The sequence below is a fragment of the Daldinia childiae genome (genome assembly GCF_008694065.1).
Source record: "Daldinia childiae strain JS-1345 chromosome Unknown Scaffold1, whole genome shotgun sequence".
NCBI classification, from domain to species: domain Eukaryota; kingdom Fungi; phylum Ascomycota; class Sordariomycetes; order Xylariales; family Hypoxylaceae; genus Daldinia; species Daldinia childiae.
Window position 1 is genome coordinate 3,309,464 of NW_022984642.1, and position 17,216 is coordinate 3,326,679.

General features: G+C 48.2%; 5 protein-coding genes across 5 annotated transcripts; 2 read left to right on the plus strand and 3 right to left on the minus strand.

Annotated features, from left to right (window-relative positions):
- Positions 1-2,523: 2,523 nt before the first annotated feature.
- On the minus strand, positions 2,524-4,603 carry GL218_00867 (Nucleolar protein 58; the record flags this gene model as incomplete). Its single annotated transcript, XM_033577314.1, has 4 exons — positions 2,524-2,915; positions 2,991-4,357; positions 4,423-4,512; positions 4,569-4,603. The coding sequence occupies 4 exons, from the start codon at positions 4,601-4,603 to the stop codon at positions 2,524-2,526; spliced, it is 1,884 nt and encodes a 627-aa protein (XP_033442261.1).
- A 433-nt stretch (positions 4,604-5,036) lies between these two features.
- GL218_00868 (V-type proton ATPase subunit d) lies at positions 5,037-6,322 on the plus strand (the record flags this gene model as incomplete). The annotated part of the gene is made up of 4 exons (XM_033577315.1): positions 5,037-5,068; positions 5,133-5,221; positions 5,280-6,172; positions 6,239-6,322. The coding sequence occupies 4 exons, from the start codon at positions 5,037-5,039 to the stop codon at positions 6,320-6,322; spliced, it is 1,098 nt and encodes a 365-aa protein (XP_033442254.1).
- A 299-nt stretch (positions 6,323-6,621) lies between these two features.
- On the minus strand, positions 6,622-7,633 carry GL218_00869 (putative ribosomal protein s15 precursor-like protein; the record flags this gene model as incomplete). The annotated part of the gene is made up of 2 exons (XM_033577316.1): positions 6,622-7,529; positions 7,588-7,633. 2 exons carry the CDS (start codon positions 7,631-7,633, stop codon positions 6,622-6,624), a joined length of 954 nt encoding a protein of 317 aa, XP_033442255.1.
- Positions 7,634-8,111: 478 nt separating this feature from the next.
- GL218_00870 (40S ribosomal protein S0) lies at positions 8,112-9,147 on the plus strand (the record flags this gene model as incomplete). Its single annotated transcript, XM_033577317.1, has 3 exons — positions 8,112-8,281; positions 8,363-8,811; positions 8,879-9,147. The coding sequence occupies 3 exons, from the start codon at positions 8,112-8,114 to the stop codon at positions 9,145-9,147; spliced, it is 888 nt and encodes a 295-aa protein (XP_033442145.1).
- Positions 9,148-10,882: 1,735 nt separating this feature from the next.
- Positions 10,883-16,271, minus strand: GL218_00871 (Guanine nucleotide exchange factor LTE1; the record flags this gene model as incomplete). Its single annotated transcript, XM_033577318.1, has 3 exons — positions 10,883-12,749; positions 12,887-15,832; positions 15,895-16,271. The coding sequence occupies 3 exons, from the start codon at positions 16,269-16,271 to the stop codon at positions 10,883-10,885; spliced, it is 5,190 nt and encodes a 1,729-aa protein (XP_033442144.1).
- Between the last annotated feature and the right edge of the window lie 945 nt (positions 16,272-17,216).

A 17,216-nucleotide genomic window follows, 5' to 3' on the forward strand; every position in this document is an offset into this window, starting at 1 on the left:
GAGCAGCATTCTCCTTAAATTTCTGCTCTTGTAGGAATCTATGCTGTGCCTGTGCTCGTAGGCCGTCCATAAAGTGCTGATTTGGGCGTACGAGTTTGATAGCTTCAAGGAAGGATCGGTTCCTAAAAGACCTAAAAAGAGGTTGAAGCTAGAAAATGGCCTAGCAAGTCTGTCTGCCTTGTAAATACATCATAGGTCAAGGATATTTCAGCTCCCTCTCGTAGAGCCCTATTCTGTTTAACACGTGCTAAATATTTACTGATCACAGCCTCCTTCTATACTGTAAATCGTGGCCCCCATCCAATCAATTTCATGTTTATAGGGGCTATGCAGTATACCCTGGTCAGTGGCTTACATATGATATTTGGAGATCCTAGTAAATTATGTATACTCGGCAGCCTTTTAAGGGAGTAGTAGTAACTAGTTTCCATTCCTGAGTAAATACCGCTTGGCTTTCACGATTTGCTAGTTTCGAGGTGCTAGCTCACAATGGCTGATTCTGTGAGCCTTCGTGCCGCTGGGTTCTCGTCGACCATTCTAAAGGACCATAGAAAGAGGAAAGAGTTTATATCGAAATTATCTTATTCTCAACGAAGCTCTTTTGAAGTTCTACTCGAATGGTTGGAATCGCCTCAATCAGATCGAGATGTCGACCAAGAGACGAAAAGAGCTAAAAGTCTTAATATCACTACCTATCATAGTATTATGGCTAAACTGAGGGACTATGAGATCCGTAGACGCTTTGGTCGCAAACATTGCAAACCTTCGGAGCTCGCCGGCCTTCGTCGAATGGCAATGTGTTACGCGGCATGCGAAAAGATATCATCATTGTATTGGAAATCAATACCACCGTCGAGGAACACCTTGTTGACTCCGAGTAAGCCACTCCACGGCGCCTCTCTTGTAGTCGACATAACTTTCGATCTCGAAACGCCCTACTATCTCTGGGATTGCCAACGGAAAGAAACCCGGACTGTTGAAGAGATTATCAGCACCGAGGGGTCTTTCCCAGAGTACGTTGCTATAAGCTACTCCGGGTATCGTTGGCAAGATACGTCAGCTCCTAGGTTTGATCTACCCGGCGTCCCATGGGAAATCCCCCGTAACGAAAAGTTCGATGTGGAAAAGCTGCCAGACATGCTGGCTGCTCTGCCCTGGCGTTATGCCTGGATCGATCTGTTCACTGTTCCTCAGGGCCAGATGCTTACCCTTACAATGCTCAAACGCCAAGACTGGGAGAACAAAAGTGCGCCTCTGATCTTTCGCAAGGCCCTTAAGGCCGTAGCCTGGCTCGTCGATTTGCCGTCTTGGTCTTCTTTACCTAGAGCATTGGAGTACCTTAGTCTGCAATACCTATTGGCCTCATCCACGCCCGGAGTAGAGAAGGACAGGCTATTATCATCGATTGAAACATCCGCTGCACATGCCAGCAAGCCCCTGGAACTTCTTCAGCACGATCCAAACCGACAGTCCCCTGCCAACGATATCTGGGAACCCAACGCATGGTTCACGTCCATGTGGTCTCTCCAAGAGGCCATCATACGCCCGGACATATTGCTGTGCAACGGGAATTGGGAATTCCTAGAAATTGGCAACGGCATTCCAGTAGCATTAAACGATATCGCCGCCTTTCTAAGAGCCTGCTCTGGAACTACCGCGGTTACCCAACCCCAACCTCTATGCGTCCAAGAATTATACCAACTCTTCGAGAGAGTTGATCTTATGAACCTTCTCGAATTAACAAGGGAAACGTCGGTGATGTATGTCGAAAAGCTCGCCGGATTCTCACCAGTGAATGACCGAGCATATCCGCAAATCGTCTCGTCTGGGGGGACTCGGAATCCCCACAAGATAGATTTAAGTAGGTTAAGCCACTTATGGCTGCTCAAATGATACATTATAGCAAAACACCTTATACGGGTCTTTAAATACGTGACCGTTGGTTACATATTATCCAGATATGCTCGAGTTTACAAGGGATATTGTCTTAGGGACCTGTTTACGAAATAGGAAGTTCGTCTGTACCCAGTTTTTAGGCATTTTTATTTGATGCATCCCTAAAATAAGTGAAATCTTTCCAGGTTCCTACTTTTGTCTTTTTCTCAAAATACGTATCTTTTTACTTTTAAATTTTCCTCTTGGGTATTAAATACTCTTTTTGGCTGCCGAGCCGTGGGTGAGGGTATCGAGGTGCGGGTGCCGAGCCTTTTTCCTAGGTGCCAAATCCTCCCTCTGGGTTGGTGAGGATATCAAAGGTAAGGGTACCGAGTCCTTTTTTTGGCTACCGAGTATTGGGTAGGGGTTTCGATGGTATTCAAAATATTCAAAATATTTAACTGTATAACCTCCGTAAACTCGGGCATAATAAAATTGTGTTAATAGCTTCGATCTAATTAGCTATCTAAAGAAGCCAACCAACTCCAACACTAACCCCTGGTATGACCACCGGAACGCCGTCGTCCATGATTGCAAGTACTGCGCTTTTACTGATATAGTACAGACGAAGAGAGGTATGAATAACATCTACGAGGACTTCTCCTTCTTCGACTTCTTCTTGCTCTTCTTCTCTGGACTATCATCCGAGTGCTTTCGCTTCTTCTTGGAGTCGGCCTCAGCGTCGACTTTAGAAGGTGTGGCGTCAGCGGTCTTGGCTTCGGCCTTCTTTAACTTCTTCAGCTCTTTCTTGCTGACAACTTGGGGTGTTCCATCGGCATTCGTCTTCACATCACCACGCTCGTACTTGCGCTTGAACTTAGAGACCGAGATGCCGGCTTCCTCTGCTAGTCGGGCATAGTCGGCCTCGGACAGCTTGGCGGGTTGTGTAGGAGTAGACTCAGCTCCATTTGTAGCCTTCTTGCTCTTCTCTTTCTTTGCCGAGTGCTTTTCTTTCTTTGGTGTCTTCTGTTTTGACTTGGCTGCTTGTTTGTTAGTTAATGCTAATATACGTCGACGCCGCTTGTAATGCAATGGGGTTATCTAAAAACACTTACCACTTTCGGCGCCGTCCATGTCCACATCGGAATCCTCCTCTTCAGATTCATCCTCGCTCTCCGCGTCTCCCATTGGGGTATCCTCAACTTCTTGGATTAAGGGCTTGCTGGGTGTCTTCTTAGCCGACGTAGCAACGGCATCGGCATCGGCATTATAGCCTCGTGTTGATTTAACTTCAAATTTGGATGGCGTGGCGCCATTGGGGGCAATCTTGGTACCCTTAGATACTAACGGCTTGCCTTCTAGCTTCCGTAGTTTATCTTCTAGTAACGCGCGGAGTCGAATACCCATGTCGGCTCTCTCCTCGTCGTCCACCAGGATATCCTCGCCATCAGCACCCTCGGTGCTCAGCTCGGAAAGAGCATCGACACGCAGGCACAAAGCAGCCTTTGCAGACAGTGTACGCGCGATCTTGCCCTTGTTTTTTCCACTAGCCTGTCCCACAAGAGACGAGTGGTAAATGAGACCGTATTTGGGAGTATCATGCTTAGTCTTTAGAGCACGGAAAAGAGCTTTCTCCGCACCCAGAATCTGGATAGTACTACCGGGGCTCTTTGCTAGCTTCAGAAGCGAACCGGTGTGCGCGATGAGACGAGCACCAACTAGCTCACCAAGGAGTTCTGTCAAGTTGGGGGCAATTGCCTTCATACGCGATGTTAGGTACAAGGAGAGTTGCTGTCGGTACTCGGTGAAGCTGATCACCTGCTCGGCAAGGAGCTTGATGTTCTCCAAGTCAAATTCGAGAATCTCAGTACCCATACTAACTTCTGCGGCTGCCTTGACGCGAGTTTCGATATCCTCGGGGAGGATTTCGGAAAAGTCGGTATTGGGAGCGTTTTCTCGCGTTCCCATAACTAGAATAATGCGAGCATAGGCAAGGTTGTCTTGCACAATACGGTCCAACTCGGGGAAATGCCATCCATACCACTCCTTGACTCGCATGGCATAGTTGTTCAGCTCCTTATCCAAATCATCGAGAAGCTTGATGGCCTGAACAATCATAACGTCTACCTTGTCGGGGGAGAACTTGAGCTTGTGGCGAGAAATGGAGTGCGACAGGGCAAGCGCCATGTTTCCTAGGTAGTCGCTCTCTAGCTCGGGGAAAAGTTCAGGAAGATAGGTTTTGATGGCGCGGAAGAGATCATTGGTAGATGAATCAGATACTGGAGTAATATTCAACTGGGGCAGAATGTTAATTGCGGCACCCAACTTTGGATCAGCAACAGCAAGCGACGCCTTTCGTTCTTCCTTGATATCGTCGAGTAGGTTTTGTAACATCGGGGTGACTTTGCCTTCGGTGAGAGCAGTGTATTCACCTAAGGCTTGAGCCGAATCCTCGAACTTGACCATCTTCTTGAGCGATAGCCTAGGTAAAACTGGTGAGCACGCGCTCTTGACCAATTGGTAGCAACTTTAATATGGTAAACTTACATTGAGTTGATGGCTTCAGCGCTGGAAAGCTGCTTTTGAACATCGTCTCGTGACAGTAACTTCTTGTCTTTGGCCTTGAACAGACCGTAGCTATCATCGCGTCAGTTATATTCATGCGCACCAAGATCGAAAAGACGAAAACTTACCCCGCAGGCGTCTCTGCGAGAACGAAGAGAGGCATGATTGCAGGATAATTATATCGATATAGGGTGTGGTCCTGCAGAGCTCTCTTCGCGACGACAATGGTTGGTTTTTTTTATGATTGGGAGAAATCTTGGAGCTATTGCTTGTGCAAAAATTTGTTCGAACTTTCGTCGAGAAAAAAAAAAATGGAAAGCTACAGCATAAAAGTGGGAACGGAATGTGGGAGCCAGTTAAAACGAAATCTTAAGCTTAGACCCCTGCATCTCTTATTGGTTGATTGCATTATACTTTTTTATTTCAATAAAACTGTCTTATCATTATCTTAGTAAATATATTACCTTATACCATATTACGCATCCTTAAGCATTCTAAGTTGCAGCGCATGCAACAACGTAAAGAAACCAAGCTCTAGAACATCAACTTTCTTAAGGGATATCCTTCCATCGATCAACAACAGCATATTCGCCAATATGGAGGGTCTCTTTTTTAACGTTAACAATGGGTAAGCTTATGTTATTACGAGAAGCATCATAATATATTGCTAAGAGCTAATGTGATTGGTATAGTTACATCGAAGGCATTGTACGGGGGTACAGGAATGGCCTTCTAACTGGTGCTAACTATTCTAACCTGACGCAATGCGAGACCATCGATGGTATGCGCCCTATATCTACGTATAAATAAATAGCAATGTATCTAATAGTTCCGACCAGATCTCAAGCTGCAACTCGGTCCTGCTTACGGCGATTTCCTCGCATCTCTCCCTCCCAATCCGTCCACTTCTAGTCTCGCCGCCAAAACAACCGACAAGCTCGTCTCCGAATTTCGCTACGTCCGCGCAAACGCTGTCGGATCTCTCGCGCAGTTCCTAGATTATCTAACATATGGCTACATGATCGACAATGTAGCTCTTCTCATCACCGGTACCCTACACGAACGAGATACCCGCGAGCTGCTAGACCGATGTCATCCTCTCGGCTGGTTCGAGACGATGCCCGTTCTCTGCGTGGCAACCAACATCGAAGAATTATACAATAGTGTGTTAATAGAGACTCCCCTAGCACCTTACTTCAAGGGTAGCTTGAGTCACCAAGACTTGGACGAGTTGAACATCGAAATCGTGCGGAACACGTTGTACAAGAACTATCTCGAGGACTTCTACAATTTCGTCAATACCCACCCAGATATGACCGGCACCCCTACATCCGAAGTTATGAGCGAGATTCTGGAGTTCGAGGCCGACAGGCGAGCCATCAACATTACCCTTAACTCCTTCGGCACCGAGCTGAGCAAGGCAGACCGTAAGAAGTTGTACCCGAGCTTTGGCCGACTCTATCCCGAGGGTACGCTGATGCTGTCGAGGTCGGATGATTTTGAGGGTGTAAGATTGGCAGTCGACGGCGTTTCTGACTACAAGACTTTCTTCGAGGCTGCAGGATTGGGCGGTGGACCATCAGGACCAGGCAACATGGCCGGTGGGGCCGGTGGCAACGAGAGAAGCTTGGAAGACATGTTCTACCAGAAGGAGATGGAGATTTCCAAGAGCGCCTTTACGAGACAATTCACATATGCCATCGTATATGCATGGGTGAAACTTAGAGAGCAGGTAAGTTGGCTAAAGATCATCACCTTAAACCAGCTGTCCCGTTTTAGCCTCTAACTTACGATATAGGAAATCCGCAACATCACGTGGATCGCTGAGTGCATAGCACAGAATCAGAAGGAGAGGATCGGCAACTACATCAGCGTATTCTAATTTCTTGCATACGCTTTTTACAACCACCCCTCGCTCTCTTCGAAATTGTAGAACTAATGGACGGGATACCAAGGAAATAGCATTCAAAGCTGTGTGATTGTCACGGGATTTTTCTTTTCTTTTTTATTTTCCTTTTTCTTCTCAATGGCGCTAGGCTGATGGACAGACAGTTAGAGCTCTCGCGCGTCTCGAATGGCTGTTGGTGTTTTTTTGTATTGTACATAAGCACTTGTTATTACAGAGTATGCATCTAGGTCACCTATATGGTACACTCTAAATAGCGCGTACGTCCAGGAGTCTTACGTCGTGATTTGCTCCTTCCAGGTCGCCGGACTTAGACCAAGGGTCTTGATCATATGATTCCACCTATCACTTCCCCTTTCCTTTCTGTCCATATATCGCAGTAACTTTTGTCGTCGATGGAGCATCAACCTTAGATCTCGCTTACCTACTTTATCCTTGTAGCCTCTCCCCTTCTCTAATTCGTTGGCCAAAGCCCGGATCTTAGCCGTCAGGATGGCGATCTGCACTTCGCTACTTCCGGTGTCCGGACCGCCTCGCACCGGTGGGGTTTCCCTCTCCTGCCCTCGTGAAAGAGCCTTAGCCCTTAGAAAAACATCGGTTTCATGCCTCCCAAAAGTCTCCACGCACCGCCGGACATTGGCATGTAACCTATCCTTCGCGGAACCGTTATCCATGTGCGTAATACGGTTCAAGGCCTCGACCGCCCTTGCATGGTTTTTCTCGTGGCGTTCGACCTGGTTCTGGTAATCTTCCGATTCAACAGGAGAGAGATCCGACGGCATTGGCCGCGTTAGAGTATAAGCGATATCGATCGCGGCATCCAGCTCCTTCTTGTGGATGAGGTTGTTTAGGATGTGGGGCGAGGTGGGGAGCTCATGCGGTTCCTCCAGCGGGTTCCCGTCGTCGTCGACCGGCGGCTTAGATAGTAGGGCTTGGCCGGCAGAGTCGAAGGACTCGACGAAGGGGGTCGCGAGACCACGGATAGAATCGCCATGCTGCACTTCTCTAATAGCTTCGATCTCCTCTCGCCTCTTTAGGTGGGCAGCTTTGCGCTGCTGCATCTGAGCCCATCGGTAAGGATCCTGTTTCGCTAGGCGCCTCTTTTCCTTTTGCGACAGAGAAGCGGTTTGTGTAACGGGGAGGAGGGACGAAGTAGGCGGTTTTATGGCTGGTCGTAAACATACTGCAAATCAATTATTAGTCGAGAGTAAGTTACATAAGTAAAGAGGTTTTATTCTTACAGGAGAAAGTGCCTAGGCGCTGCACGCCTGGTATTCGGGGCGGCATGGCGTCGTTATATTGAAGTATTGAACTGCTGAGAATGAATTCAACTTTTAGCTGTCGATCCTTTATTCTCAGACCTGCAAGACGGGATTGGGAATTTGACCCTTCCGACGTTGAAGATGTTACGGAATGGATAAACACTTTTACCGTTAGAAAAGTAGTACCATGCTCTCGAATTGGAGGTGGTCTGAGCTGTTTAAGTTTGGTCATAATACTATCGATAATGAAATACGTAACCCATGAGTTTAACCAATCAGCTTACCCCAATCGAGGTTAGCGTCTCCAAACCCTAAGCTCTCGCACCAAATCATAATTCGATGCAGCTGAAATCTAACCGCGAACTTTTTTCTACTAGGAAATTCCCACAACCTCGACAAAGACGATCGCGCAACGCAAAGCAACTCTTCTTCCTCACCCTCATTACCCTTCTTTTTTTTCGTAATCCTCCACAGATTTTGTGAGTTGCTCAATTTAAGTCAAGATGGCGCCTACCAACTTCCCCGCCTCCATGCATGCGACGTCCCAGGACATCGAGCTGCTTTTAGCTGCTCAGTCCCATCTCGGTTCCAAGAACTTGCAGGTTCATATGGAACCTTACCTATGGAAGACCCGCGCCGACGGTGTCAATGTACTAAACATTGGCAAGACCTGGTATGACGATAATATCTCATTTGCTTTGCGCAATTTGCGAAATATGGCCAGTTCACTGACCTGAATTTTCTTTTTTTTCAGGGAGAAGATCGTCCTGGCCGCTCGCATCATCGCTGCTGTTGACAACCCCGCCGATATTTGTGTCATCTCTGCCCGTCCCTACGGACAGCGTGCCGTCCTCAAGTTCGCCGCCCACACTGGTGCCGTTGCCATCGCCGGTCGATTCACCCCTGGTTCTTTCACCAATTACATCACTCGATCTTTCAAGGAGCCCCGTCTGATCATTGTTACTGATCCCCGCACCGACGCCCAAGCTATCAAGGAGGCTTCTTACGTCAACATCCCCGTCATCGCCCTTTGCGACACTGACTCCCCCACCGAGTACGTCGATGTTGCCATTCCTACCAACAACAAGGGTCGCCACGCTATTGGTTGCGTCTGGTGGATGCTTGCCCGTGAGGTCCTCCGCATTCGTGGTACCATCGCCAGCCGTGACATCCCCTGGGATGTGATGGTCGATCTTTACTTCTGTATGTTATATCAACCTGAAAACAATCTAATCTATTGGAGTATACAAGCTAACATACATATTCACAGACCGTGACCCTGAGGCTGAGGCCGAGGAGAAGGTTGAGGAGGAGAAGCTACCTGGTGCTGAGGAGGTTGGCCCCGCTGCCATCGAGACTGGTACCTTCGGCGCCGCGACTGCCGACTGGGAAACCGCCCCTGCTGGTTTCGCCGCTACCCAACCTGGTGGCTGGGACGGCCAGACCGATGAGTGGGCCAACGCCACTGGTGCTCCCCCGGCCGGTGAGTGGGGTGCCGCCGCTGCCACCACCACCGAGGCCAAGGACAGCCAATGGTAGGACCAAAACACTGCCGATGCATCAAAGGTTCAGGGACAGGTTCAGGAACAGGGAGAGCAGGCGCAGCATCAGGGAGGTTTCGGTCATCGATCTCAAACCATGGAGGATGTGGACTGGTAAATCGCCTCCGCACCATACATACATCACTACCACCACCATCGCGATATTTTGATTTTCTGCCGCAGACGGGACAGGGGAAACGCGGGTCAACTTGACCGTACTAATGAGGGAAAGATATCCGGGTTCGGGGGCTGGTCTACGAAGTCTCTTCTCTGTAGAAGTAGCTTATGCCTTTTTCCGTAAGAGACTGTCGTTGTCCGCCCGGGCTCGGGGGAATGCCCTGTGCAGTTAAAGGGGTGGACTTAATCGTTATCCCGCCCGTTTTCTCCTAGCTTAGCCGTAAGAAATAAAGAATTGCAAATGAACAAATTTAATGAGTTATACACGTAGGAGTGCGAGTGATTAGTAGAATATAAAATGCCAGTAGACTCGTTTACTTTTCTAACTTCAATGGTTGAGTTATATGAGCTGTTCTACTGAGTAGTAGGTTCGCTTAGAGGACCCTATCTACCTTCGAAGTCCAAGTTAAGATATATTATACGAAGTACCCTCCTAATGATATGTTGAACTCATATTGTAAAGTACCAAGGTCAGTTTTCACAAAGTAATATATTAGAGACGAATGTTAGTATAATACATCAACACTCCCCTAAGCTAATAAAATACAACTAGACGGATATCTTCACATCTTCGGCACATGTCAAATATCTACACAATATGAAACAGGTAAAGGTATCTCTCAAACATCTCCTCTCATAGTATTTATAAGGGACCATATATCTACGGGGTGTGTGGTATATTTACTTCTTTCCTCCTCTCCTCTCCTCTCCTTTCTGCGAATAATTCCAACAACGGACAACGACAACAAAATGCAGTCCTAGTCAAAAGGGGTATCTGAATAATTGGGCCGGAATCGAAGAGCGCGAACACATTACTCTCTTTCCCCTTCTCTGTCCCCTCCCCCATCCCTACTCCCATTTATGCTTCTCCGCCATGCATATGTACTCTCCCGCCTATCCTCCCTATCCCCTATCTTCTTCTCTTCTTTCTGGTGAACTCTTTGCTGTTCTTCTTTTTTGACTGCCTCTCCTTAGTAGGATGGTTTATTCATTAACATGAGTAGTATGGAAAAGTAAAAAAAAAAAGATGAATGGATCGCCTAACTCCGTTGCTGTTGATGAAAATGGATGTCCCCATCCTGTCCTGTTACTCCTCGCCGCTACCAACTGCAGCCCTTTCCGTGGCCCCTGCCGTATGATTCGCGCCGAACTTATCTTTAAATTTGAATAATGTGGTGCAAAGGGAGAAAAATGTTACATCCAAGAAGAGAAATAAGGAAAATTTGCCTAGAACTAAGCAGACGACGAAATGCAAAACTGCATCCTCCCTGTACTATAACCTATTCCTCCTCACTAATATGCAGCGACCAAAAGCCTCTAGGGCGTATCGTGATATCGTAGAGTATTATATAATAAGGGTGGCGGAACCTGCGTACTAATACAATAGTGGTCTCATGCAGGCCAAGTATCGTCTATGATGATTGACACTAAATGAAAAGAGCATGTAAACGATGGTGATATCGATCATGGATAGGTGATATACAGATATAAGTTGGATGGTCTCGGCGTGTGGGCTCTGATGCCAGTAGTTTTTTGTGTAAGAAGCACTGGCTCGTCTATTCGAGACTCTCTGAATGCTTTCTGATGTCCTCGTCACTCAGAGCACTCATCCAGAGACATCGCTCGGTAATACCTTCGATGGGCTGAAACTGATAATGAGTGCTGGCTTCAAGTAGACGACGAAGTAATGTTTTCACCACCGAAGCAGCGATGCGGCAGCGCTCAAAATTGACCAGAGGCGCTGTAGTCGGCGAGCTAGCAATCTCAGATGGCCGTTGCGAGTTATAAAGCAAGTCGTGGATATATATACCAACGAAAGGAATGCATCCCATATCGGCAGCATCGCCAGGTCCCTCCATCTCTGCTCGTATATTGTAGAAGTTTCTTGTTGGCGAAACCAGTGTCTCCAAGTCTCTCATGGTCTTTAGATCAGTAGGTGGAACCATAGCCCAAGTCCTGGCGAGCCTTGCCACTTCATTCGATGTCAATGCGATAGTGATCTGGCTCATTGTAGCAAAGTTGCGATACTTCCTACAATGGACAGCGATGTGGAGAAACTTGATGATGCAACGGGCTCGCTCTTCCACGTTTTGAGTTAGTACGATCTCCGAGACTACCCACTTGACCATGATGTTAAACCGCGCAACAACAACTTCAACACCATGAGCATCTGTGTTTCGAAGGAAGTCAACCCAGGACCGTGAGTCATTGTTAGAGTTTTTCCAACGCATGTCAATTAACTCCCTCCAATCGACTTCATTCAATGCGTCCTTTTCGATCAAGGTAAACTGCTGAGCGAGAATCTCGGAGTCGAAGGCGAGGATAAAGGGCAAATGTGCTGTGTTCTTTTGCTTCCCTTCGTTAGATAATCTAGGCGCGTTACGAAGCGCCTCTTCGGTGCCGGTTGGATCCTTGGGCGATTCAGAACCGTGACGATACATTGCAGTGGTAGGTGTGGTATCAGGGGTAGGCGGTAGTGGTTTCTGAGCCCATAGCTGATGTTCGTGAATTTGTGGGACATGCTCTACATCCAATGACCCCCGAGAGGCCTGTGTGAGCGTCATGGGAGGGGACGGGGGCTTGTCTCGAGACGTAAAAGTAACTCCGCCCTCCGTATCAGGAGACGTTCCGGTATTGATAGGACTAGGTCTCTTGGGTGAATGTGGTTCTCCAAAAATGTAATCTTCCGTATCAGGCATTTCACCCGACATTTCAGATGAGAGATCAGACTCATTATCACTATCCACGTCTAGGAATGGGACATCTTCAGGGGTAGTTGCTCCCGGCTTGATCTTGTTAATGCTTTCCGTTTTCTGTACAAACTCGTAGGACGGGTGCTGCGAGGAGACAAGTATTGATCCGTCTTCTTCTTGCGGCGTGTCGGGGCCTATTAATATTGAGTGATTTGCCCACTCGCGAGCAGCCGTTTTGCTACGTTCATCGTCTGTTAACCCACGATCAAGTAGCGGGATTGAGTTATAAGTCTCTCTCGAATCTTCCGATAGGAACGAAACTACCTCAGAGGCACGAGAAAGTGTTGATTGCCCATGGAGTGGAATATCAAAATTCTCCTCCAATGGTGATACGATGCCGTTTTCTTCCTCGCCGATGTGTTGTTGACGGTGCTTTCGTTTCTCTTCTTGGACGTGCTCTACCTCGGGAGTTCCAAGGGACCGTTCTTTAAGTTCCTTAAGATTCCCAGGGGGCAACTTCGACGGTTCCATCGAGAGCTTAGCAATTCTCCTCTCGTATTTGCCCTCGAGTTTTAGGAGTGCCGACTCGACTCCTCCATCATCATCCACATCATCAGGGATTTGCGCGAGCTTTTGGGCTTCGGCTTCGAATGAGGTCGCATGATTGGTTTCGATGAGTGGGTAGTAATTAGGGACACTGGCTGCTTTGCGGATTGTTCGGCCATAGCTCCTAAGGAAAATATCTCTCCTCGCTTTTGTGAAAAATCGCTACTAACAACATCGACATATCCGCTCGAGTCTCCGACGGGGCTACGTAGGTAAGAACTCCTGATGGATTCCGAATAAGTCGTCAATGAGCCTACAGACCGTGACCTATGAAGAGGGGCATCCAGGTCGTGGACGTTAGTTACACCTCTGAGGTCACCACCTGGTCGTCTCCGGAGAACTCTTAGCGGTGGGGGCATAACTTCAGATGCTACTGAGCCTTCCGAGTACGTGGTAGCATCGAAACTCCTGATTGTAGACTGCGCTGCGATGCCACTCTGAAAAGATGCCCATCGTCGATGAGCAGTGGATCCTCTCGATCGATAGCTTCGGCTTGATTGTTGGCGCTGATGCCGATTTACATAGCTCAGTGGGGGTCTGATAGGTGACTGTGCAACGAACTTGACTGACGCACGAGTGTTGGCATTGGCATTGGCATTGGTATTGGTTTCCTCAGAAGAACGTCCCTGGCCTAGTGTGTCCATATCCGGGACGAACGGGGGTAGGGGACTGGTAGAAGTTGAAGACTGAAAAGCGTGCTGCCCGAGGAGGTAGGAAGACCTCCTCGGAGTACCACCATGTACTGCATGTCCAGGCGGCGTAGTTGGCGGTGTCAGATCAGCACCACCGGCCCTCATCATGCTCTCTGCAAAGGCTTCAACAGAAGGGTTCCAGGCCGTCAAAGCACCGGTCATAGGTGGGTAGTCCCCAGGTAACGTTCCATCTACAATAACTATAGACTTGCTTCCTGTTGTGATTGCACCATCACTCGTACGCTTGAGCTCAAATGAAGAGTCCAAATGAGCCGGCGAATATTCGATAGGGTCATTGGTATTGCTGCCGTGGCCGTCATCGGTCACTTCTTCGACAACAATGGCATCCTCCCGCACAGCTTTCTTGAAGTCCTCAGCAATTGTAGCGCCCAGGATATCAATACGCACAGGCGCACGAGGGCCATTCGGACGAGGCGATCGTGTCTGTGGTACAACTGCTGTTCCTGGAATCCTATTGGTTGTAGCACCCCGAGCTCCGATAGGTACGATGTCGATGAGATTTCCATGAGTCGGTAAAACTCCCTGGCCCCTCATACTTAACGCTCTCCGAACACCGCCAATTAATTTCCTCATTCCCTGGCCCGACATCGCCGAACCAGAGCCTTTTACCTTTGACCCTTCGGTCGGGTGAGGTTGGAAGACGGTAGTTTGGCGTGCTGTTCCCCATGGGCCCGGAGGATCCACATCGACAAAAGCTTGCGTGGGAGGCAAGACATTTCCTCGGACAAGACTACCAGCATATGGCAGAGTAAGCAGGAATTCCGCGTTCTTGTAAACAACCTTTTCGGTAACTGAGCCGTGTTCTCGGAGTGAGTCCGTAAGGCTGTTGTTGCGCCTATGAGAAGTATGAGGCCTAACACGCTTTCCTGTCAGAGCACGTGGAGTAGGGGCAACAGGATCCGCATTGGTATAAATTGAGCTAGGATCAACAGGGTGGGCGGCAAGAGTAGAACTTGAATTTGGGTCGGCCATCCGAAATGCCTTGGTTGGGAATGAACAGGAGACTACGTCGAGACTTGCAATACTGATCGGTGAGGTCTGTCTCCTCTGTAATTCAGTGGGCCGCTCCTCTTCTGGAGTATCCGGACGTACTCCACCGAGTAAAATCGAGTCGATATGACCTGCCTTAGATACATCTGCATAGAAGCTATTTTCAGAATATGGATCATTCTCCGGAAGAGAAAGATCGTATATCTGAGGCGGGTCCTCGGAGTCGGTTTCCCAAAAGCTAGGGTCCAAGCTAGGATCTCGATGACCAGCGATTCCACCCGGCGCGATAGGAATGTCGGGGCCCAATGACGAGTCAAATTCTGGACCGTCCCAGAATTGCGTACATACACGTCTCCAGCATTTCTTTAGCTCTGCAAGGATCTTCAACTGGACTTTCCGTCCCTTCTCATCTTGAGAAAGTTCTTCGACAAAGTCGTTTATGAGGTTGCAAAACATTACGCGAAGGTGATAATCCACGACAAAGTCATCGACAAAGTAGTTTAAGATCCAGTGCCTCATAGCAACAAAAGTTCTTACTCTAACTACCATTCCCGTCTCATCGTCCCGAGACACGGCCCATCGAAGTCGAGAAACCAGCATCCGGAGCAGGTCCTTCGTCTCGATGAACGCACGGAATGTGAGGAAGAAGTCTGATATTAGTTCATAGTCCAGAAAACTAGGTGACGTAATTTCGGCGACTAGACGTGGAGGCGTAGCAGCCGTTACGGCGCCTGTAGTAGACGAATAGCGAACAATTGAACGATCATCACAAGCCGGTTTAAAAGTAAGTGAGTCAAACATGGAAGGTTCGATGACCAAGTGTGTAGAGAGATACGCCGACCGAACTAGAGGGTGAGGATATCGTGGTGCGGTAATGGTGGTAGGACTAAGTAAACCCGGCGATGGTAGGTGAATGTGAGGCGTAGAGCTCGCCCTTTGCCTTATGCTGTCTATGGAATCAGGATGGAGCGAATTTAGATCACGCACTGATGGTCGAAAGAATGACGCATTGCTCGAACGAAAATCCTCAGTCGGCGCATAAGACGAGCCTCGAATTAGAGGCGTTCCCCTCAGAGTAAATCTCGGTGTGCCTAGCTTCCACGAGGGAATAGAAACCTGTAGAAGCGAACCCTGATCCCGACCTAAATCTTCGGCGGTTTTCGATCTCGACCCATCCTGTGGCTTCGATATGATCACCTTAAAAACGCCTGCCTCGCCCTCCTGTGCTATGCTCGGGGCATGAATTGTTGAATCAGACATAGCACGCCGACTACTTCGGTTCTTCGGTGCCTTCAAGTCGAAATAAGTCTTCTTCCTTACAATCCCAAGCGATGAAGAATCGGATAAAGGTGTGGGGGTCCATTGACTACTAAGCAGCTCGCTGTTTTCCTCGGATGCCTTTTTTATCTGAAGGAAAGAATCCAAACCTGTGGTACCTGGCGGCGTGGCCGGGAATACGAAGTTAGGTTGCGGGTATCTTTGGTTTGCTGGTCGTATGGTAGGCCTATTCCAGTTTCCGTAATCAGTACAGCATGATCGCGCTTACACATTCGAGCTACACCTTACCTTAAAAATATTTTACCGCCATTACCCACGTTAGCCACAGTGAAATGTCTTCCCTCCCGACCAGCTGAACCTCCATCAGGGGTTATATTCCACTTATCGCCGTCGGTATCTCGTTTCGCTTTATTTCCATCGTGGCCTCCAGACCTCCTCTCACCTGCTGGTACCAAGGGTTTCGAACCAGTTATACCGGGTATGCGCACCTTGGATCCTCCAACCTTACCACTTCGACCACTGAGTGGTGACTTTCTAAATCTTGAATCTCTAGTAGCCTTGGGTAATTTCTGAGCCTTGGAAGAGTCGGCCTGCGAGGATTTGAAAAGGCTAAGATTCGATCGCGTCTTTAACGGCAGGCGCAAACCTTGACGGTCCACCTCCATTTCTCTCTACTGCGCAGCAGATCTATGCCTGCCAAATCCAACAACGACGAACGGATGCATTGAAGGTCGGAAAGGTGATTGTTTCGAGTTGATCGTAAAGTTAGGTGTTATAAGATCTTAGGAGGTGCTTCGCACACACGCTCCAACCATCATCTAGACTTATTGACTTATTTTCTCTTGTATAGAGATTCGTATTCGTGACAGATCGGATATTTGTGAAGTGGTAATGTGTTTGACGAGCACGCCAGTTGCCAATGACCCAAGACCCAAATGTCGCGACGCCCCCCAATACCGTCCCCCTTTGTGAGCCGTGAATGCGACGAAAGTCAATTGGGTGTGGCCCGGTTGGACAATGGCGTGGCAGTTGAGTGGTGAATGAAGGAGAGTTTACCGGGGCCTGGGATGGCAGAAGTATCTTTGGGAACACAGATTAGGACATTTGGGGCTTTCCTATGTTACAAGGTTTAGGAACCGATTGCTAGATGCGCGCCGGTCGTTCTAACTTTGATTGGTTCAGCAATTATGACTGCAACTAATAAATGCAACTAAATGCCTGCAGATAATACCTGCAAAAATGAAAGCAAGTGCAATGGCCTCAGGGCTCTAAGCAAGGAAGTAAGTACAGGGGGACTACCTTAAAAGATGGTCCCATTCGTCCAATCACGCACGGGTCAACTGTAATTTACTGCAGCTGGTCTTTTAACCCCTGCAATAAGAAACTTACAGGTGCGAAGCACGGACGCTTCCAGTCTAATAAGAAGAAGAAAAAAAAACAGACTGAGAAGGAAGAGAGAGACTCGAGACGGGGTTCTTTCCACCAGACACCAGACTCGGCGAGATTTATTAGCGTCGTTTATTTATCAAATCTCATCACATACCAGATGATGTATCTGTTTACCATCTTTCCTACATGTTATCCTACATGTTACATCTATCAGCTATCAA